Source organism: Microchirus variegatus (genome assembly GCF_963457635.1).
Source record: "Microchirus variegatus genome assembly, chromosome: 12".
NCBI lineage: Eukaryota > Metazoa > Chordata > Actinopteri > Pleuronectiformes > Soleidae > Microchirus > Microchirus variegatus.
In genome coordinates, this window is record NC_139813.1 from 26,096,599 (window position 1) to 26,120,925 (window position 24,327).

The window sequence follows — 24,327 nt, forward strand, 5'->3', positions numbered from 1 at the left end:
ATTATAAAACATAATACAGCAAAACAGAATAAGCGCAGGTCCTGTACGGTCTGATAACTTAAAGATAACACTGTCGATATTCATTTTTAACATTAATTTTCTTGGCTTTGACTTAAACGTAATTCAGGAAAATTAACATTTACATAATAAATGATGGAATTTCACTGAACCGCAGCTGCTAATTTGGATTTAATCCCTTTGAATTATCAGACTCAAACAGGAGAAGAGAAAGAGAAAAACTTAAACTGTGCCTATTTATAAACGATACATCCATTATGTGCCGATAAAAAATATTCAAGTATTTCCCCAGAGTTTTTTTTTTTTACGTGTTTTTTTTTTTTTTTTTAAGAGAAAAGATAAATTACAAAAATACAGCAGAGGAAATGAGTTTAAAGGGACACTAAAATTTCCATGGTTGTTCGTGAAGTGTTTTAAGGCTAACGTTGCACTCGCGCGATTTCTCACGATTTCTCGCACGGTGACGTTGAAAAAAGACACGCAAACTACGTAAAAAGATTTGCGCGATTTGCTTCGCGGATAATGTTTCAAAATATAAAAGCATTTTTTGTGACGGTTTTTTACACACCAAAAGAAGAATTCGGACGAACCAAGTGGACGACGGCTCCCCGTCGATAAACAACACTGTGCGTGCTAGCGCTCGTAAAAGCGAGAAAATCTAAGAAAAAGTAAGAAATTCTCATGAACCGCTAACGGAATGTTTCAGTGGTAATAAACGAAAAAATAACGTAAACAGATGATACCGTAACGTTAAGGAGCACCAACGCGCCGCCCCTGTGGCTCGAGGTCAGGAAGTTATCTCGTAATGAATTTATCGCGACTTACAACAAGAGCAGGGATTCGTAGCTTTTCCTGAGACTTGATTGACTGACGATAAATAACCGCCGCCGAACTCTCGGTATACTGTGATATTTATATGCTATTTATACGTTGAATAAGAAATAACGAAGAAGCCGTATTTGATCTACTGGTGATCAATGATAATAAGTGTAAAAAATCGCAGTGTTAAGATTAATTTCCTCGTTAACCTGAAACACTTACATGAAACGCCCACTAGGGGGCTTTTATGAAGCAAATGGCGAACAGTAAACGTAAAATTAATATCGTTTTCATGGTTTTTAAAATGTTCTTTCCGCAGATTTGTCTCTCGTGTGACTGTGTAATCCACCTTCAGGTTCAGGTTTCTGGGAAGTTCTGGACTCGTGCTGCTATAGCGGCTCCGCCGGAGTCTGTGCCGGAGTTTCCCGCTGCTGCTCTGCGGACTCGTGGAGAGCGCTGAAGTGGGCGTGGCTCTTGCCGATGATTTTCTTCACGTCGTCGCTGAGCAGTAACTTCATACAGTTGAGTCGCACCACGCCCGTCTGTCCTCCCGTCGCCAGCCACACGTGGCAGCGCAGGTTTGGGTTGAAGCGAACCTGACGTGAAGAAGAAGAAGAAGAGGAGTTTGGTAAAAGAAAGTAAAAGAAAATTTGTATCGCGATATTTCACCATTTCAGAGTGTTGATCCACCCCGAAGATTAGCTTGATTTTAGTCCGACTAAGACGAGCTGGATTTTAGTTGGGCTAAGACGAGCTGATGTTAGCCAGACTAAATATAGCTGGATTTTAGTTGGACTAAGACTACCTGGATTTTATTCCGACAAGACTACCTGGATTTTAGTAGGGCTAAGATGAGCTGGATTTTAGTCAGGCTAAACGAGCTGATGTTAGCCAGACTAAATATAGCTGGATTTTAGTTGGACTAAGACTAGTTGGATTTTAGTCAGACTAAAACTAGCTGGATTTTAGTTGGATTTAGACTAGCTGGATTTTAGTCAGACTAAGACTAGCTGGATTTTAGTTGGACTTAGACTACCTGGATTTTAGTTGGACTAAGATGAGCTGGATTTTAGTCAGACTAAGACTAGCTGGATTTTAGTCAGACTTAGACTACCTGGACTTTAGTTGGACTAAGACGAGCTGGATTTTAGTCAGACTAAGACTAGCTGGATTTTAGTCGGACTAAGACTTGACTTTAGTCAGCCTAAGACTAGCTGGAATTTAGTCAGACTAAGAGTAGCTTGATTTTATTCAGACTAAGACTAGCTAGATTTTAGTCGGACTAAGACTTGACTTTAGTCAGCCTAAGACTAGCTGGAATTTAGTCAGACTAAGAGTAGCTTGATTTTAGTCAGACTAAGACTAGCTAGATTTTAGTCAGACTAACACTAGATCGATTTTTGTGGGCCAAAGACTAGCTGGATTTTAGTCGGACTAAGACTAGTTGGATTTTAGTTGGACTAAGACTAGCTGGATTTTAGTCAGACTAACGTATTTACATGACATTAAGAAAGCTGAATTATTGTCTAAGTCTGACTAAAACTGGACTTTAAACATGGGAGAGTGTTTTTATTTCTTAAAACCTTTAAAGTGGAACAGTTAGTGAGATTTTTTAACTTAGATGTGAAAAACAAAGACGTTTTGTCGCAGACTCTGAAAACTGAAGCTAATCCTCACCAGATTCTAGTTTCCTGTGGATAAATGAACAATATTTAAATGTAAGAGTTGCTGCAGCTCAGCGCCCAGAGACAATAATCACCGTCTCCTTCATCTGTTTCCTCTCTTATAAATAAATCCTCCAGGTGAGAATCCTTTTTATTTATCTTCCTCTTCTTCATCAATCGCCTTCAGACAAAGAGAAACAGTCGTGAACCTAATGGTCTTTTCTTCTCTTCCTTGTGTGGACGTTGTCCAGTGAAGAGTCCGTCCATCATCTCCTCCCAGAGGGGGCGCTCACGCTCACTGACGTCCACCACAACGCTCTCTTTAAAATTAAACACATCACAGCCTCAAATGGCTGCTTTCCATCTCCTCCTCCCTCTCCTCCTCCTCCTCTCTTCCACTGAGGGTGACATTTTTCTCATTTTACACATCATTACATTCAGCTCGTCTTTATAGCTGCCCCTCAGAGGAGGAGGAGGAGGAGGAGGAGGAGGAGGAGGAGGAGGAGGAAGCTCCTCCACCATCTCTTTATCTCTGTTTCCTTTCTGTGTCCTGATGCCGTTTATCTTACACTTGTCTTTTTATTTATTACCTCTTTAAGACCTTTTTTTCTTTTTTTCTCCCCCTGCCACAAACACTGACCTTGTCAGGACCTGTGCTCCTCATGGAGACCAAAACGAAACTGAGGCACAACTCCTTATTTATATCAGTGGTCAGCAATTGGTGGCGCGTGGGCCAAAACTGGCCCGACAGCATCAGTATCTGGCCCATCAGACGATTTTAACTAATCTGAATCTTAACTTATTTGCTTATCTTCACCCAAAAAAAAAGGTATATTTCATATCGAGTTCAGAGCTTTTATAGGTTATGCACTCTTAGAAATAAGGGTTCTTCTACAAGGGCTGAGGTTCTACCTGGAACCATTTGCTTCTGAAAAACCCTTTTCCCAAAGAAAGGGTTTTTTAAGGGTTCTTGGTAAAACTAATGATTCCAGTAAGAACCATTTTGATCCAGAGAGCCCTTTAAAACCCCTTTAATTCCTTAATAAATCCCTGAATGATCCCTCCAAAAGGGATCCAAAAAGGGTTCTCCTATGAGGACACGCCGAAGAACCTTATATGGTTCTACTTAGCACTTTTATTTCTAAGAGTGTGCTGAAATACAGGACATTCTTATAGCCTCTGTATATAGATTATAACATAGTATAGTAATGGGGAAAAAAGCAGCCTGAGGGTTAAGGTTAGCTTTGATCGATTGATAGATTATTAAATCGACGACTGCATCACTTTGCTGATGGGTTTCTCAGCTTCTTACATGTGAATATGTTCTATTTTCAATCATTAAAACCGAATAATTTCGGTTTAAGATGAGTTAAGATAAGATTTTATCGTCTGTTTGCAGAGAAAATGTGAAAACAATCAACGTCAGACAGACAGAAGACATATTTTTTCCCACATTTCCTGACAATTATTATTTGTCTAGACTGTGTGTGTGTGTGTGTGTGTGTGTGTGTGTGTGTGTGTTACCTTGTGTATAGCAGCCAGTGTTATGTCGTCCAGGTTCAGCTTGGCCTTCACTTCCGTGTTTTTCATGTGTTTCCACATCGCTCTCTTCTCGTATCCTTGAAACGTGTTCTGGTGGAAACCAGAGGAGACGAGTTAGGATTGTTAAATAATAAAATTAATGGCGCTAACGTTAACGCATGTTTACGTGACTCCCGATTGTTAAAATGAGTCTCTAAAATAACGCTAACCTTTAAAAACAAACGCAGTACACAGCTGGTTATTTTAATAGATTAATAAACAGACCGCTCCAGGTCCACTGTAGGCACGCTAACCGGCGCTAAAGGAGCTAACGCAGCTAACGGAGCTAACTGCTAAACGGTGCCTGGACTACGGCATCGCGGCACGTCAACATGACGTCGCGCGCGTCTTTTTTTGCGGTCAGTCGTCGTGGAAACGGCGTCATGCGTTAACGCGCGTTAACCTCGTGCCCAACGCTACATAAAATAAACATTTGAGAACAGGACTTTTTTTTGGAAAAAACACAAGATGTACGACTTTATTGCCCTCACAATAACACAAACGTGGCAGATTTCTAATATTAATAAAACTGTGAATGAGTTAAGTTGAAACGTACAGTCCTAGTGATTTATTTCCCCCCAGTGGGTCCAGGGCCTCATATTTATAATAATTTTAATTTAAGGTTTAATATAATTTGTCACTTTCGTCTAAGTGAAACTCACCATGTCAGTGTCCGTGTGGTGAAGACAGTATTTCTTCGCGGCCTCTCTGAACGTCTGGAAACGCAGAGGAGGACATTTGCTGTTGCGACGTCTTCCTTTTCCTCCAGCATCGTTCTCGTTCCCTCCTTCAGATTCTCCTGCTTCCTGCTCCTCAGCAGCCACTTCCTCCTCTTCCTCCTCACCTCCTCCTCCACCTTCTTCCACCTCTTTATTTCCTCCTTCTTCTTCTGTGGTATCGTTGGGCACCAGAGATGTGATGTAGACGGGCTGAAGACGCAGTGAAGAGGACATGATGTTAATAATAACAATAATAATAATAATAGTAATAATACTACGCAGAAGTCAAAGATGAAAAGCGTGGACTCACGATTCGTTTATCTTGCGTGCGTTTGTGGTACGGAGGCGGAGTCATGCTGCAGTCGGGTAAAAGCGCCACGATGACCTCGCCGAGGCTGTCGGCCGTCACCACGCAGTTCAGCCACTCGCTGTACGACAGAGACTGCGATAAAAAAAAAAAACACGTGACACTTAACGTTCGTTAAACTCGATGAGCGACACAACAGTCGATTTAAGACATTTACATTTTGAGTTTTAGTGCATTTTTGCTTCTAACGTGGACAAAAGCTAATAAAACAGACATTTTTATCGTTAAAGCTACACTACGTAACATTGAAAATATCAATAAATGCCTATGGATGGCTACGTTAAAATTCCAGACATAAAAGCTCCTGCTGTTCCCTTCACCACGCAGCTCCAAATAAGTTTCCTGGACAAGTAATGCTACGTTAAATTTTTGAATTTTAGATGAATTTAGAAATCCACATGGGGGCGATAGAAGGTTTATAATAGTCTATATTTTTCTTATTGTCGACAACAAAATTAAAACAAAACAAACCTCTGATAAAATAAACCAACAAACTAATCTTATATTCATCAAATGAGTGAATTTATTAATAAATATGCACTCATTTGTTCATTTTCTTTGTTTCATATCGTCTGTGTTTTCGTGTGTGTTGCAAAGCTACATTTATTATTAGTGATTTTATAGATTTTTAATCACCTTTAAATTTTACAATTAAAGCTGCAGTACGTAACATTGAAAATATCAATAAATGCCTATGGATGGTTACATCAAAATACCCGACTCTGTGTCCGACATAAAAGCTCCTGCTGTTCCCTTCACCACGCAGCTCCAATTAAGTTTCCTGGAAAAGTAATGCTACGCTAATTTTTGAATTTTGGATGAATTTAGAAATCCACAGGGGGCGATAGAAGGTTTATAATAGTCAATATTTTTCAACATAATTAAAACAAAACTAATCCCTGTTTAAGTAAGTAGGTAAGTTTTTTTTTGTGTGTGTGTGTGTGTGTGTGTTGCAAAGCTGTTATACATGTATTATTTGTGATTTTATAAATTTTTAATCAACTTTTTCTTGTCCGGTTTACATTAATCCCACACTTTAAGCATCAAATTAGCGTTAATCTGACGCTAAAAATCTGTTCCTTTGAGTTCGTACAGCCACGGCTACAATTCAAGGACTTTCTCAGGAGCTTTTTTTGTGACTTTTGTGTCACGAAGGCAATGTTTCACTCACCCAGATTGTGCCGGTCCTGGGAATCGCAAAAAAGGTGTTCAGATTGTGGTCAATGTAATGGACGCCTTGTGAACTCTTCCTAAAAAGACAAGGATTAAACAGAATGATAAAAGAATCACCATTAGGTCAGGAACTTAAAACAGAGTCAAAGTCCAAAAATGACGATGCTCTCGAAATTAACTGGGTCCTGGATGACTGGACTTCTTCTGGACTCTTCAGCTGTGGGTAACTAGTGTGAAGAACCAGGTATTTAAACTCTGAGGCTGATATACCGGTCTACAGAGTCGTTAAGTTGAATAATGCGATGGGTATGATGGCGTCCCTTCACTCGGGAAGATTCATTGCTCGACTTAACGACTCTCAGAGGTTAAATACCTGGTTCTTCCCACTCGTTAAGTCACAACTGAAGAAACTTTGTGGACGAGAGGTGAGGTGTGACCCCGCCTATCGCCCTCTATGTCCAAATGACATCAACTCTTTATTTTACCTGCTCTAATTGTGTGAAATAATCAAGGTCATCCGCAGTAAACAAGCTGGAAAATGGAATTAAATGTGGAGTTCCTCAGGGATCTATTGTCTTACCGCTGCTGTTTATTTTCCACAACCTCCCAGTGGGTAAATTATGAAGAAAACCCCCCCCAAAAAAGAGTGAATTTTAAACTTCAGCGCATTAGAGCTAACGCAGGGTTCACAGAGTGTTGAGCTAACAGGAGTGAGATGCATTCAACGACCACGGTAAATGTCCTCATTTCTGCAGGAGCTTAAAGGAGCAGCTTCAAGATGCATTCAAAATACCTTGTAAAAAGAAGGCTATTGGATGATGAGAAAACCCTTGCGCAATGATGTTATTTCTAATATTGTCAATGTCTCGACTATATTTTCTATTGATTTTGCAGCTCTTTTGATGAATAAAAGTGTGACTTTTGATGGAAAACACCAAAAAAATATGGTACTGGTGACCCCAAACTTTTTAACGGTAGCGTATATATCGTCGTTCGTCCTAGCGCAATACGATAATCGATATCTTAATGGACAAATTAAGACGGTCTAAAAGTAAGCAGTCCTTGCCAGTTTCGCTCGCCGGGTGTCGCTACTTCATGTCACATGAATGAGAGGCGGCGTTTACAGCGGGGAAAGCTACGTTAAGCGAGTTTACGACGTTTGTTCGCGACGTTGCGAATAAATAAGAGAAATCCTGCGTTTTTTAAACGTTTTCACGTTAACAGATATCGCGATTGTATCGCTATAGGATTGTCTGGCGATATATCGATCGTCACAGAATCTTCGCATCGTGATGTTATCGCGTATCGTATCGTGAGGTAACCCCGTGATTCACACTTCCTGTTCTGGCAAACGTTTAGTAACGAAATGTAAATACAACATTCATACAACAGTCATCATTTCTGCAGGAGCTTAGAGGAGCAGCTTCAAGATGCATTCAAGAAACCTTGTAAAAGAGCCCAAAACGGAACAACTTCCAAGTGTTTATAAAGCGGTAGAAGAAGAAGACGGATGGTTGACATTTTAAGCTCCTAGAGGATTCTCAAAGTCGATCAAACGGAGGCGACTCACGCTGCGTACGCCATGTCCTGGGCCATCATCACTCCCGGTGCGTTCAGGGGCCAGCAGATCTCGTTGGTCACGTGTCGTTTCTGAACGGTGACGGGAGCGTCGGGCCTCCTCAGGTCCCACATCTTCACCAGTCGGTCCTCGCCCGCCGTCACCATGAAGGAGCTGAGACGGGAAAAAAAAAAAAGAGACGAGGGTTTTTGACAAACTCAAAGAGACGGAAAACGTCTTAAATTCAACGCGCGTTAATGGCGGGAAGCGATCCGTGATCGTGGGAATCGTCAGAAATGCATCGCTGTGCTAACATTGATGAAATCTGACAGTAAAAATGGAAAGAGAAGAAGACAAACTGTTGAGGCGTGGAACAGAGAGAGAAGGAAGTGTCAGGAAGTTTTATCTCTTTCAACACGGCTGTGTAATTAAAAACCAGTGATCCAGACGAGATGTTTGTCCTCCAGTGTTTCTCTACGCCGCGGAATTAATCTCGTTATTCACCACCGAAAAAAAAACAAGAGACGACAGAGACGAGGATGATAAAACCGTACAGAAGAACGCGGCTCTTCATCAAATCAGTCCCCCGCGTTATTCCCACACAGCGTGAGGTCTTCAAACGCACCGCGCAAAGGATCATTACGGGTGACATCAATGGGTACATTCGTACTTTTTTGTTTAAAGGGGTCACCGCTCTGTTCAAGGACGAGCGTAAACCTTGCGCAAACGCTACCTGCAACTAAATAACACAACGACAGGAAGTTGCAACTTCAAGATGCATTCAAGGAACCTTGTAAATTGTAATTGTAAACACACGTGAAGTCCATTCACTAAATGTTTTTTGCTGTTGCTGCCACCTTGTGGTGATAAATGCACCATAAAAGAAGTCATGGGGAAGTAGAAAGATTTGTTTTTTACAAATTCAATCATATATTACAGTTCAAAAGTTTGGGGGTCACTTAGAAATGTCCTTATTTTTGAAGGAAAAGCACTTATTTTTCGATTAATCTAACATTAAATGAAACGTCTGGTTTTTAATGTACATAGGTGTATAGAGGCCCATTTCCAGTGTTCTAATGGTACATTGTGTTTGCTAATCGCGTTAGAAGGCTATTGGATGATTAGAAAACCTTTGAAAACGCTTGTGTAATTACGTTATTTCTAATCTTGTCAATGTCTCGACTATATTTTCTATCCATTTTGCAACTCTTTTGATGAATAAAAGTGTGACTTTTAATGAAAAACACACAAAAAATATGGTATAGGTGACTTTTTAAACGGTAGCGTATATCGTCGTTCGTCCTAGCGCAATACGATAATCGATATCTTAAATAACAAATTAAGACGCTCTAAAGTAAACCGTGCCTGCCGGTTTCGCTCGCCTGGCGTCGCTACTTCATGTCTCCACACGGTGGCGCTGCTCACATGAATGAGAGGGGGAAACTTGGGGCGGAGTTTACGGCGGGGAAAGCTACGTTAAGAGAGTTTTTACGACGTTTGTTCGCTACGTTGTGAATAAATAAGAGAAATCCTTTGTTTTTAGCGTTTTCACGTTTAACAGATATCGCGATGCATCGCTATAGGATTGTCTCGCAGTATATGGATCGTCACAGACTCTTCGTATCGTGATATTATCGCGTATCGTATCGTGAGGTAACCCCGTGATTCACACTTCCTGTTCTGGCAAACGTTTAGTAATGAAATGTAAATACAACAGTTAACAGATGCAGAGCCAAAAGTCGACAGTCGTATCTCAAGAGTTTGAGCTGATTCCGAACATTTCTTAAACTGCATTTGAGGCCAAGAAAAAAAACTCTCCCGTCAGCAAAAAAAATACTCCGTCCAAACCTTCGTTCACGTCAGGACGGACAAAGCCTTTCTGAAGTCACGCGACATCAGCAGTCGTATTAATCATTTTTAAAAAGGGCGGACGATCATTGTGCAGATTTATTCACAGGTTACTGAAGACGGTGAACGACACGCCGACACGATCAGGTTTTTAATAAAAAAGCCAATTTTGGCGGAGGTTATTGCTTTGGCCTCGGTGCCGACCCGCTCCGCCGTCGTCGTCGGTGAATCCTTGTGGATGTAAATGAGGCCAACACCGTTTCATACATCAGCAGAGTAATGGAGGGTTTAAGAGGAAATCCTGAGCTGTGACCTTTTATTACACATCAGACAGTGGACAGTCAGTCTCACATCACAGCACAGGATGTATCCAAAAAAGCTGCTCCTCACTGCTAACAAACTTTAATCTGAACTTTTCCACTGGTGGTTTGGTTCAGGTGGCTTTTCCTCAAGCTGTAGTTATGGCCCTAATTAGCTTGTTATTCGTATATTCATACACTTCAGTCCTTCAGAGCTAAGTTTGAGTAATGCAGGGTTCACAGGGTGTTGAGCTAACAGGAGCAGCGCGCGAGATGCATTCAAAGAGCATGGTAAATGTCATCATTTCTGCAGAATCTACAATATATAGCATGTTAAGCATAGCGGAGCAGCTTCAAGGTGCATTCAAGATACCTTGTATATGTGATCACAAATTTGAGCCTCACTACCACATCCTTTCAGAAATTAGCAAGTGAGATGCATTCAAAGACCATGGTAAATGTCATCATTTCTGCAGGATCTACAGTATATGGCGTGTTAAGCATAGAGGAGCAGCTTCAAGATGCATTCAAGGAACCTTGTAAATGTGATCACAAATTTGAGGCTCACTAGCACGTCCTGTTAGAAGTTAGCAAGTGAGATGCATTCAAAGAGCATGCTAAATGTCATAATTTCTGCAGGATCTACTGTATATAGCGTGCTTAGCTTAGAGGAGCAGCTTTAAGATGCATTCAAGGACCCTTCTAAATTTGAGGCTCACTAACACATCCTGTTAGAAGTTAGCGAGTTAGATGCATTCAAAGAGCATGCTAAATGTCATAATTTCTGCAGGATCTACTGTATATAGCGTGCTAAGCTTAGAGGAGCAGCTTCAAGATGCATTCAAGGAACCTTGTAAATATGCTCACAAATTTGAGCCTCACTTACACGTCCTGCTAGAAGTTAGCGAGTGAGATGCATTCAAAGACCATGGTAAATGTCATCATTTCTGCAGGATCTACTGTATATAGCGTGTTAATTATAGCTTAGCAGCTTCAAGATGCATTCAAGACACCTTGTAAATTTGATCACAAATCTGAGCCTGGAACAATAGCCAGGATTTAGCGAGTATTGGCAGTCAACGTGTATCCAAAACTCAAAGTTCTACTAAAGATAAGATGCTAATTCTACCTTTTTCGGACTTTTAATGGCAACATTTAAGTCTTTATTTATGCGAATGATGTAAAGGAGTAAATTTACCTGGAGGCGGGACAAAAGGCCAGGCTCCGGACACCTTGGTCATGAGCCAATAAGCATCGAAAAGGCAGCAGAGTCAGCGATCTGTCCGACTCTCGCACTTGTAGCAACGACGACTTTGTGGACAGATCCCAAAAACCTACAGTTCCTGAAGACATGATGAGAAAAGAATGAATGAATGAATGAATGAATGAATGAATGAATGAATGAATGTGTTTTCTAGCGTCAGCAGACTGCAGGTAATCAAACACATGTGACATGATGCACACAGATGAACCTGCAGGGTTCCAGGACCATCATCTGTTTGTTCTTTCAGACGCCGAAGCGATTAATCAAGGAACAAAAAAATCAATTCATACCATCGTAGAATCCAATAGCTATTATATTGTGTGGTTTTTCAGGCAGCCAGTCCAGAGACAGGACCTGTCCACTTTTCTCCAGGCGGGGGTTTTTCAACGAGCCCAGCTTCAGCGTCACCACTCCCTCGGCCTGAGGGAAAACAACGAGAACCGTCAGCAACAACAACAACAACAGTAACAGTGACAACAACAACAAAGCGCTGTCGTGTAGCATCCGTGTATTTATGTGTTTAAAAGGCAAATGAGAATTTAAACAGGGCAAAGAGAGAAGATTCTAACCTTATAGATCGGCAACTGCTGCTCGGTTTTTCCTGTTAGAAAAACAACAAATGTAAAAAAATCATAATATGTAAGAGTTAATCACACTGTGAGTAACAGGTTTACAAGGACTTTTGAGAAGCCGCTACAAAAGGAAGACAGTGTTGTAGCCATTGTAGCACAACTACGCGTTAGCTTCTCCCGCTAACCTGCAGTTACGACCAAATGATAGTAACCACAGCAACTGCTTTCTGTAAGTGTCCACACCTTCTTAAAGGTGTCCCTTTCTGAAAATGTTCTGACTGAAAATGTCCTCACCTTCTGAAAATGTCCTGACCTACAGAAAGTTGTCCCTTTCTGAAAATGTCCTGACTTTCTGAAATTTGTCCCTTTTTGAAAATGTCCTCACTTTCTGAAATTTGTCCCTTTGTGTAAATGTCCAGACTTTCTGAAAATGTCACCTTCTGAAAATGTCCTGACCTACAGAAAGTTGTCCTTTTCTGAAAATGTCCTCACATTCTGAAAATGTCCTGACTTTCTGAAAGTTGTACCTTTGTGTAAATGTCCAGACTTTCTTTAGAAAAAGTCCTCACCTTCTGAATATGTCCAGACTTTCTAAAATGTCCAAACGTTCTAAAATGTCCAGACTTTCTGTAAATGTCCAGACTTTCTAAAATGTCCTGACTTTCTGTAAATGTCCAGACTTTCTAAAATGTCCAGACTTTCTAAAATGTCCAGACTTTCTGTAAATGTCCAGACTTTCTAAAATGTCCAGACTTTTTAAAATGTCCAGACTTTCTAAAATGTCCAGACTTTCTGTAAATGTCCAGACTTTCTAAAATGTCCTGACTTTCTAAAATGTCCTGACTTTCTGTAAATGTCCAGACTTTCTAAAATGTCCTGACTTTCTGTAAATGTCCAGACTTTCTGAAAATGTCCAGACTTTCTAAAATGTCCAGACTTTCTAAAATGTCCAGACTTTCTGAAAGTTGTCCCTATTTCAGAAAGTGAGGACATTTTCAGAAAGTCCTTTTTCTTGTTGATGTCACAACATGGAAAGTTGGAGGTAAAACCAAATTCCCATTAATTCAAACTCTAATGTCTGTCTGTGTGCTAATATACATCAGAGTTTACCAAAGACTGGGTCGGGACCCACAAACAGGTCGTAAGCGACGTTGTTTGGGCCCCCAAAACCAATTTGACGAACTTTCCCAACCTTTAGTCAAGATTTATGATAATAAGTTTCCAATAACATGCGTAAAAAAAACCTTGTGGATAACAACGAGCGTACGCGAAGAAAACCACTGCTTTGACCTTAACCATCGACTTTAACCGATTTAAAATCCAATAACAAAAACAGGTGCCAGGCTGTTCTCCATCATTAGTGTGAGTTCAGTTGAGATTATAGAGTTCAGATCAATGGTTTTCGAAACCTCAGGAAACACACACACACGCACACGCACACACACACACACACACTGTCTGGCAGTTGTTTTACAGAAGCTTCGACGAGTCCTAAATCAAGTCCACGTCCACATCGGAGCACATTTTACTTCTCAAATGCATCACCTCAGCTGCGTTTATGCCCGACATCCACACTATTACCCAGTTAATGGAGCCGCTAAAGCTAAGAGTTTTGGGGGGAAATGCTGCAGCCTCCTCTCTTTCTCTTATTCTCACTTTGAGATTTGTGGAAAGCGTAAAACACACACTCACACACACTCTCACACACACACACACACACAGGTCCAGATCTTTTATGTGATTATGAAAGCCGTAAAGAAAATTGGACCCATATAAAACTGCGTGACGGAGGTTTTCAGTGTCTTCACTTCATAGTCATCATATTATTACACTTGAACCTGTCAAACGTACCCAAGAAAATGGCTTCTCAACATTATTAAAATGTTGGACATTGAAACTTGACAGATTTACAGAACTTTGACATAAAATGTCAGAAAATAGATTTTTCTCTGTGGTTAATGTTACAGAGAAGCAAATAAACCAGGATATATTTACATTTAAGAAGCTGGGGAAATAAGGGAGAATGAGAAAAACTAAAGGGAATTGATGAATGACTTTAAAGTCCTGTGACGGTGGAGCAACGCCGTAACTGATGAGGGTCATTAGTCGGCGTCAGACACCGTTTTCTCCCAGAATTTTACGCTTTGACAAATCCTCTCCACTTTGTGGCCAGTTTTCTTTTCTGCGTAAATTCACCGTCGATCCAACCTCGAGTGTTTGGGTGAGGAATATAACGGTAGAAATGCGACGGATATACGACTAAACGAGCCACTTCAGACACACTGGAACGTTCTGCGTTAAAAGAACTCACCAGGGTTGATTTTTGACATTGTTTGGATTGGAAATGAAAGGGTTTGAGTGCTGTTTTACTGGTTAATATTAATAATATCAATAAAGTTAATTTAAATAGGAAACCAAACATCATCTACAAACTCCAGTCTAATTTGACCTGGCGGAGAGTTGAACCGACAACCCTCGAGTTTCAAGCCTAATTCACTTCCACTCAGCCATGGGCTGACCACACGTTGGATGTTTTGCCTAAATGCACTTTTAAATAATAACATTTAAGTAGATAATTAATGATTCTGTTGTTGTTTTGAAAGAGATTAATCTCAATATTCCGAGAAAGATGGAATTTGCAGGTTATCTTGAGTAGAACTTTTCTGCCAATACTCGCTCGCTAACTTCTGGCTGTTGTTCCAGGCTCAGATTTGTGATCACATTTACAAGGTTCCTTGAATGCATCTTGAAGCTGCTCCTTGAAGCTTAGCACGCTACATAGGTCCTGCAGAAATGATGATGTTTAGCATGGTCTTTGAACGCATCTTACTCGCTAACTTCTGGCAGGATGCGTTAGCGGGGATTAAATTTGCGATCACATTTACAAGGTTCCTTGAATGCATCTTGAAGCTGCTCCTCTATGCTTAGCACGCTATATTTAGTAGATCCTGCAGAAACAATGACATTTACCATGGTCTTTGAATGCATCTCACGCGCTAACTTCTAACAGGACGTGCTAGTGAGCCTCAAATTTATGATCAAATTTAGAAGGGTCCTTGAATGCATCTTGAAGCTGCTCCTCTATGCTTAACACGCTATATACTGTAGATCCTGCAGAAATGATGACATTTACCATGGTCTTTACAAATTTACAAGGTTTCTTGAATGCACCTTGTAGTCCTGACAAGTTGCAAGGCTAATTCCCTAGGTCCCTGTAAATAAAGACTTCAACATTTCCGTTAAAAGTGTGAAAAAGATAGAATTAGCAGGTTATCGAGTAGAACTTTGAGTTTTCGGATGCACTTTTTCTGCCAATACTTTGCTTCCAGGCTCAGATTTGTGAACAAATTTACAAGGTTCCTTGAATGCATCTTGAAGCTGCTCCTCGAAGCTTAGCACGCTACATAGGTCCTGCAGAAATGATGACGTTTAGCATGGTCTTTGAATGCATCTCACTTGTGTTAGCGAGGTTCAAATTTGTGATCAAATTTACAAGGTTTCTTGAATGCATCTTCAAGTCCTGACGAAATACAAGCCCATTTCCATTCCACTCAGCCATGGGCTGAACAAAACTGTGGATGTTTTGCCTAAATGCACTTTTAAAAAATATTTTGTATAATTTAATGATTCTGACGCTGTATTGAAAGAGAATAATCTCAATAATCTGAGATTATTCCAGGTTAAATAAATAAAAAGTCATAATAACAACATACTTTATTCCTAAATTAATTCCCGGGTGATTGACAGAGTCGGGATATCAGGGGGGCGTCGCCGTGTCAAGTGAAAATTCACAGTTTCCAACGCTAACAAAGTGTCGTGGTGATGCGTCTTCTTTTGTCATTTCAATTACAGATCCTTGTCTGATGGACTGAAGTGCACAGTGTAAATTACGTCTCACACTCACAGCCTCTACCTCGTCTTCACTCACTCACTCACTCATTCATTCATTGCCCGCGACAATAGCCATTTATAATTATCTGCCACTAACAGACGCGCCGTTTAACCGCTCCAATTCCACCTTTTAACCCTTCTCAGCTGATACCGGAACACGCGACAGTCGCGTACACTCCGATACGCCCCGTGTTAAAACCCTCAGATGCGAACCTTTTCCATCCAATAATAACCATAATAACCTACGGCTGGAGGCAGAGCAGCTATTTGGAAGAAGCCAATGACCCGTGAGGAGGAAAATAAAATGGGGGGAAAGAAAATTAACGGCCATGAAGCAAAGAGAGAAGGAGGAAGAGGAGGAGGAAAAACAACAATAATAAAAGGATGGAAATGTCAGGCTTTTAGACGACACTTCATCGTCTTTGTATTCATTTGAAAATATGAACACATGACTGATTATAAAGGGGTTTCTCTAACAGCAGCAGCAGCAGCAGCAGCAGCAGCGGTGATGTTAAATCAATGTAAAGGCAGTGGTGCATTTTCTTTCTGCTGCCTCGCGTCAGCGTGCGACGCCCGGAATTTTAAGATAATAATGCGGCCGTTGTTTATCAGTCGACAAAGAAATCATCGTCGTATCATCAACGCCATTTATTTGGGTTCAGTGACATCGTTTGACAGGCAAAATGTTACTTTTCTGTGGTGTTTTTAAGTATTTGATTTGTGACCAAAGCCCATGTTTAAGCTGTAAATTCCTGTTTTTATTACGTGTTATATTGTCTTTAAAGCTAGCTGTTGTAATCTGGGAGATGCATACACTGTACATTTGTTTATTTATTTTTCGTATCCTGGAAAGTATTTATTTATTTGCAGGGCTGCAATGATTCATCTATTCAAGTGTTTTTTTCACTAATTAAAAACAGGCTTTCTGATTTTTCGGCTTCTTAAATGTGAATGTTTTCCAGTTTCTTTGCTCCATGTGACAATAAATCATTAAAAATTATTCATTTTTGTTTGAGGAGAAACATTTTCCAACTGATTACTATACTCTTTGAAAAGTGCTAAGGAGAACCATATAAGGTTCTTCAGCTTGTCCTCATAGGAGAACCCTTTTTGGCTCCAGGTGGAACCTTCCACCGAGAACCTGTTTAAAACCCTTTATACAGGAAAGGATCTTTTAAAGCAGGGGTTCTCAAAGTTCCGATACCCGAGGGCCAATTTAGGAACCCAACATTGGACTGAGGGCCGCCAAAGGACAAAAAACAGAAAAAAATCCCATTTGTAATAATTTGACCAGATTGCAGTTCTACAGTTTAGCGTTAGCTAATATAAGCGTTAATATGATGTAATTTAAGCATTAATATAATAACGCTTTATAATTTACTGGGTAATTCCCCAGTATTTTGGCCATTGCATTCAGGGAACCTTGTAAATTTCTACAAACACGCGTGAAGTCCACTAACTCAATGTTGTGCCGTTGCGATAAATGCGCCATAAAATAAGTCACAGGGAAGAATTATTATTTTTTTTTTTTAAATATGTTTTGAACGATCGCTTGTGTGTTATGACTGGTGTAGTGGTACGACGCACCATGATGGATGTGGCGCATGAGGTCAACATTCATCTCACACACACACACACACACACACACACACACACACACACACACACACACACAGTCTTCTATTAGCGGAGGCCCAGAGGCGACAGCGGCGGCTGACGCAGTGAAGTGATCTGAATGGACTGGAGCTCGGGCTCCACCATCCATAATGTCAGCGCACACACACACACACACACACACACACACACACACACACACACACACACACACTCCTGGAGAGAGCTGTGTGTGCATGTGTGTGTGAACCACTGCCATTGTTAAAGCTGCATTAAACAGTTTGATAAACCTCCCAGCGCTTTCACACACACACACACACACACACACACACACACACACACACTGAGGTGCTTTTATTGAGTGTGATAATCTGCTGCAGTTAATGTTGTCCACCGCCGCTGCTGCTTTGATTGATTGCACTCTTCACTTTGAGTTAATCACGTTACGTACGAACGGCCCTGACACTAAAATCCTCACCGCGCCACGACGACGACGACGACGGCGACGGCCGCTGCTCCAAACGCTTCGATCTATGAGCTATTCATTAATTTAAAGCACATTTTTTGATCAGTTTCATCTTCTCCGTTGTTTAAATTGACAAGTGATTTTGGTACGTACGTGGAAATGACCCCGGGGCTTTTTTACGACAAACTTTTTTTTCTCTCCGTTAAGACAACGTTGTCAAGAGAACACATACGTGCTCCAGAAAAACACAAAGCTTTAACGTGTCCTTGTGACGAGGAAACGATGCTAACGCAGCTAACGTTGCGTCGTCATCGGCTGCTCCAACAGTTAGCCAAATCTAAACGGAAGCTCAGAGGAGACGGAGGTTTTTCCAGAGTCGCTGTGTCCACAGCATGTTAGACACGCCCCTTCACTGTTGGACACACCCCCTAACTGTTAGACACGCCCCTTCACCGTCCACTTTAAAAAGGCGTCTTAAAACCCATATTTACTCAGTATGAGACTTTGGTTTGTTATAGTTTTATTGTACGGCCTGTTTATTTGTGTTGTTTTTATATTTCTACAGTATTTTTATTGTTTTATTTAATTTATTTGATTGTTCTTAGGTCTATTAGGTCACACGTTTGTAAGTTTTATTTGTAGTGCTGGGCACGTTAACGCCGTCAATGTTAATCCACGTTATGTATGTTTACGGGCCGCGGCACCGTTTACCAGTTAGCACCGTTAGCTCCTTTAGCGCCGCTAGCGTTAGCCTACAGTGGAACTGGAGCGGTCTGTTTATTAAACGAAAAGAGCAGCGGGAGTCACATAAAAAATGGCGTCTTTTTCCGGTCAGTCGTCATGGAAACGCGTTGTGCGCTAACGTTGACGCCATGAATGCCGTTAACGTGTCCAGCACTATTTATTTGTTTTATTTATTTATTGATCTCTGACGTACATCGCTTTGTTTCAGCTGTTGTTGCTTTTAAAGTGCTTTGTAAATAAAGTTGGATTGGATTAAAATTGTTTTTTTTTTACAAATCTGGACATCACCACAGAAACACTGCTGCTGCAGTCCTGTGTCCTCACACACAACCGCATATAACTGACTTATGGCTTTAGAGAGGCAACACTGCCCTCTGCTGGACGCCACAGGTACAGAATCATTGTATGAAAAGTCAGGAAAAGCTTCAGGATTTGGTCTAATTTAAATTTTAAATAGACGTCTTACCAGAGAGGTGGATCTTCTTGCTGGCGTGCAGAGCGTCGGGGTGAGGCAGGCTGTAAACGGTGACCACGCCGCTGGAGGTGGCCACTGCCAGGAGACCAAGTCTGGGCAGGTGAGGAGCCTTATTTTTGGAGGCGGAAAGAAGAATTTCAAATTCTAAACGATCGTCGAAAACAACACGAGCTACAACGCGGATACGAGAGCGGTGGCTTTGACCTGTCTGCTGCGGCTCGGGAGCTCCCATCCTCCTGCAGGACACCACTTCAGAGTCCAGATGAAGCCTTTGTCCTGAGCTAAACCGTAGGCGAGGACCGGCCGAGAGTCCGGGCTGCGGAGACGAGGAGGAACGAGGACAGAGTGAGACGGACAAACAAAAAGACATCGACAACACTCGTCGTCGTCTTCTGTAACGCACCTGCTGTCGTAGTCCAGCGTCCCCACGTCCCACAGCTGGACCAGTCCGGGTCCGCCGTACGTCTTGTGGACGTAGTGGCGGTCGTCCATGCCTCGGTGACACGCCACGGCGACGTACTGCGTGGCCGGAGCGCCGTCGGGCGTCGGACACCACTCCATGGCCCAGACGGGTCCTCCCGTGTACAGGGACATGTCCCAGCGTCCCGGGTGAGCGGACACCGCTTCAAACCTGCTCAATCGCATTCAGAAATAAGTTTTTGGTATGAAAATCCTAAATATCTACCTATAAAATATTCAGGTCTCACCTGTCCAGCCTTTGCAGAGGCATCTCCTCTCGACCGAGTCCTTCTCTGGACACTTTGAAAGCAGCTGAACGAAGCTCCTGAGGCAGATATTTCTCCAAATCACTGAGGGAAACAAATATTCGACTATTAAAGTTACAAAAACAAGGTTTAGAGGTCCAGTGCTTGATATTTGCGGACGCAGAATAAGCTTTTTATATGCACGTAAGACAAAGGCCTTGTTTTACGGAAGCCTGGATCGCGCGCGGTCATGTTTTCGCAGCCTTTAAATAAGCAAAAGGTGCATTAAACTAACAGCAAAATGCACCTTAAATGTGCATTTTTAAAGGGTAATGAAACTGATTTTGAAAAATGCCACGAAAGTGGGCTGAGAGCAAGTGGGATCAGTGCAGGGGGGCGTGGCCAGGCAAAGGGAACAAAGTGACAGCTTGGGTGTTTATTAAAAAAAATACAATTATAATTTTTTTCAAAAGGGGGAGGAGTCTGTGACAACAAGTCTAATTCTGGTTGGGCAAAAAAAAAAGTGTACCAGTGACGCAGTCGCTGGTGTTTGACCAGAGAGGGCAGTAGATACACCAAGTTTGTATATACACATATGTACACGAGTTTACAGTTTAGTTAGACGTTGAGGTCAAATTCGACGTACGTTTGTGGTACGAGGTTCCACTTGCTGGCGGACGGGATCCAGTCCGGAAACGCCCAGTTGCTGAAATAATCCTCACGGCTGTAAAAGAAAACCACAGATGATTCACGTCGCGTCACAGTCGTAAATCCTTCCAGACTTCTCGTATCAGAACAGCTCGTTTTGCCAGAGCGGCTCCTCACAATTTCTTTGTCGTCTCAACATACTCCAGGACAAGCGCCATGACCTTCATTGTGAGGCCGTTGCGACCTCTAAGTTTGGAGCCCTTCACGTAAGCCTTCGCGTAACTCCTCGGGACGAATCCTCGCCTCGTGTCCAGGTCCGAGTCCAGGTCTTCCGGCTCCTCGTCGTCTTCCAGCTCCTCTGCGTCGTCGTCGTCCTCGCCCCCCGGCACAAAGTCGTCGTCGTTTTCGGAATCGCTTTTCACGTCGGAAAATTTCCTTTTCTTGCCTGCGGGAAACACAACGGCAAACATTCATGTGCTCTGAAACAATGAATATATAGATTTATTTTCATTTTTTTAAACTGTACCTTTGTTTCCTTTGTGAGTTTTTCCCTCTTTGACGGAGCCTGAGACTTTACTGTTGAATCTCGGGTCAGCGTCGTCATGATCGAACACCTCTTTGGCCAGAGTCTGAAGATACTTCAACGCCCTGGAAGAACACAAATAATCCACAAATATTGACTTTTCTTACGAATACAGATACAAACAGATGAGCGATTGTTACAAATATTACAAATATTTAAAGTGTCACAAAATGCTGGGATGTCAAAAATGTTACCAAGAATATCACTAACAAACGTTAGAGTGTTCCAAAACAAGTTAACCGAGGTCCCAAAACACAACGTATGTTGCCAAATAATGTGACAAAATGTAATGTCACAAAAACAAGTTAATAAAGTCACAAAAAATGACTTAGGTGAAAACAATGTTGCAAATGAAAATGTGAATTACCAAAAAAGGTTATCATGTTCCAAAACACATACACTGAGGTTCCAAAACATACATTTTGTTGCCAAATAATGTGACAAAATGTTGTAATTTTACAAAAACATGCCAGTCATGATACAAAAAAAATGATGTAACGTCAGGAAAAGATGATACAAAACGTAGGAGCAAAAGCAAGTTATAATAAATGACTGGTTGACAAAAATGTTACCAACAATGTCACTAACTAACAAGTTAACTGTGGTCCCAAAACATAACATATGTTGCCAAATAATGTGACAAAATGTTGTAATGTTACAACAAACAAGTTAATAAAATGACAAAAAATGACTTCGGTGAAAACAATGTTGCAAAAAAAAAAGGCACTGACAATACAAAAAAAATATCCCGAAATGTTATAATGTTCCAAAACAAGTTAACCGAGGTTCTAACACATAACTTTTGTTGCCAAATAAGTTGACAAACTGTTGTAACTTCTCAAAAACAAGTCACAAAAAATATTACATTACCAAACAAAAAAAATCCCAAAATGTTATAATGTTCCAAAACAAGTACAGTGAGGTTCCAAAACATAAGTTATGTTGCCAAATAATGTGACAAAATGTTGTAATGTCACAAAAACAAGTCAATAAAGTGACAAAAAAAAGTGTCACTAACATTCCAAAAAATATCCCCTTTTGTTGCCAAATATGACTTGACTGATTTATGTTGACTTACATTTTTGCTGCTCCTCTCCTGCGACGTCCTCCTGGCTCCACCTCCTCCTCCTCCTCCGCGGGTTTATCTTTCGGTGATTCTACGACCGGCGGCGGCTTCTGCTTCTTCACGTATTTCCTCTTTGGCTTCGGCGTCCCGTTTTCCTGAAGCGCAGCATCCACAGCTCCGCCCTCCTCGGTCGGGAGGAGAGCGCCGTCAGCGCTGGGAGGTTTGGGAGCGGGAGTCTTTTTGGAGGGAGTCTTTTTTGCGGGTGTCTTTTTTGCAGGGGTCTTTTTAGCAGGAGTCTTTTTGGCAGGAGTCTTTTTTGCGGGCGTCTTCTTGCCTCTTTTAGGAGTTTCCTTTACGGGCGTGTCGCCACCTTCTGGAGCCATGTTGCCCGCTGCTTGGTCGTCGCCACCGCCGTCTTTACTCTTGGCCACAGTCCTTGGCGAAGGTTTCCTCCCTTTCCTTGGGCTCCCTTTTGGTGATATTTCAGTCTCGTAATCTAAAAATCTGGTGTTGCTCCTGCGTTGGCGTCCCCTTGAGCTGGGCGCTAGCTGCTCCTCCGGTGGCTTCTCTTTGCCTGTGTGACAAAGTGAATGACTTTGAGCATCTGATAAACAAAAATTTAAACATCCAAACATACTGGTCTTCAAACGGGGGTTGGAGACCTCAAAAAGGTCCTTGCAAAACGGCAAAGGGGGACAGTGAAAAGTTTCCAGATTCACCCATTGAAATAATAGTGATATATAGTATAGTATTTTTATTTTGTAATCTTTAGTGGTACATAAATTACTTTCTAATGAGGGGAAATGCATGAGGGTCTCAGTGGATTCTTGCATGGGGTTCTTGTCTGAGGTAGAATTGAGAACATTTGTAAACATAAACATATATAAACTTCCAGAAAATTGACTTTGCACCCGTTTTGTTTATAGTTAAAAATGCGTATCAATGAGTGATGCACTGAATGTAACACGGCCGTGTACCTTGTCCAGAGTCGGACGGATCCATGACCTCCGGGTTTCCTGTGCTACCTCGTCAGATGCCTCCTCATGTGTGGACCAAGTTTTCGTCTCAGTCCGTCTTTTGCTATTGAGAAGGAACCAGAAACCAAGAAAACATTATTTCCCCATCTTTTTCCCCAATAAGGTCATCAGTTGTTTACATCAAAGCCGAGGGAATTAATAATATACTCATCATTATATGTATTGGCCTATATCCAAACCACTGTATCTGTGTGTACAAATACTACTTAATTTTCCTTTTAGTTTCCAATGACCACATGAGCTAATATTTCATCACAGCACTGTTTCCTGTTGGGCTCTGGGCTGTCAATGACGTCACTATGACGTAACAAGAGTTCAGCTCCTCATGACAGTAAATAAAAACTAGTTACCGTCCTTATATATGATAGTTTATAACTGTAATTGTGTCAGAGTTGTGAGTCATACTTCTGTTGTGAGAATATTCATTTTTCTTACATTGACTGAACTGAACCTCTTTAGAAAATGTGACTATTTAAAATTCAAATCCGCATTGACAAGTGTACGCTGCAGATAGATGTATGAAAACTCAGGGTTTTATTCATCTCAACCCATGTATGGATTCGGCATATGTTTAGAGTGTGAAAACACATAAAGTGTGTAAGTTAATAAGTGGGGAAAAACTACAAGAGTCACGCTTTCCTGCTGCCACGCGAGTAAGCTAACAGCCGTTGCTAACGCTAACAGGTTAAAGTGGTTGTCAGGTGAAGCGCGCGCTGTTGTTCTGTCGTTAATTCACGTTTTTTACTTTATAATTCAGTTCATAACCGACAAAAGTTGCCAACACATTCGTTAGCATCGTTAAAAGCTCACCTTCCGTTAGAGCGGGGCTCCCTCTCTCCGGTGGCGAAGGCTTAAAAACGTTGCACCGAGTCCGGGGGAAGCAAGACAGACGCGGGTCACACTCGGGTATCGAATCCCAAACGCTGCTTCCGGGAACGTCGCCGCAAAAGTTCACTCCAGCCGCGGGGACATTACCGACACGCGCGCCCGGTGGTGGTTCTTCCGTGGCCGGTGAGCTGCGAACGCCGTCCGCCGTGTTTGTGGATGTTCAGTTCACCGAAATGTACATTCCGCCTCCATCAGACCGCCATGTTTTTACTGGACAGGCATGGGTGGTCCACACCGCCCCCCACCGGCGGAGAGAGGAATGACGGCTGATTTCACCACCGGAGCCTTTTCTGTGCTAAATAATGTTTAATATAATGTTAAATAATGTT

The 24,327-nt window shown here is 41.7% G+C and overlaps 1 protein-coding gene across 1 annotated transcript; it reads right to left on the bottom strand.

Annotated features, from left to right (window-relative positions):
- Nucleotides 1-1,226: 1,226 nt before the first annotated feature.
- Nucleotides 1,227-23,075, bottom strand: gtf3c2 (general transcription factor IIIC, polypeptide 2, beta; the record flags this gene model as incomplete). Its single annotated transcript, XM_083898638.1, has 19 exons — nucleotides 1,227-1,433; nucleotides 4,026-4,133; nucleotides 4,745-4,888; nucleotides 4,991-5,011; nucleotides 5,112-5,243; nucleotides 6,340-6,418; nucleotides 7,912-8,073; nucleotides 11,245-11,389; nucleotides 11,601-11,730; nucleotides 11,880-11,911; nucleotides 19,064-19,181; nucleotides 19,277-19,388; nucleotides 19,476-19,703; nucleotides 19,780-19,881; nucleotides 20,423-20,500; nucleotides 20,602-20,869; nucleotides 20,951-21,072; nucleotides 22,086-22,647; nucleotides 23,051-23,075. The coding sequence occupies 19 exons, from the start codon at nucleotides 23,073-23,075 to the stop codon at nucleotides 1,227-1,229; spliced, it is 2,775 nt and encodes a 924-aa protein (XP_083754764.1).
- Between the last annotated feature and the right edge of the window lie 1,252 nt (nucleotides 23,076-24,327).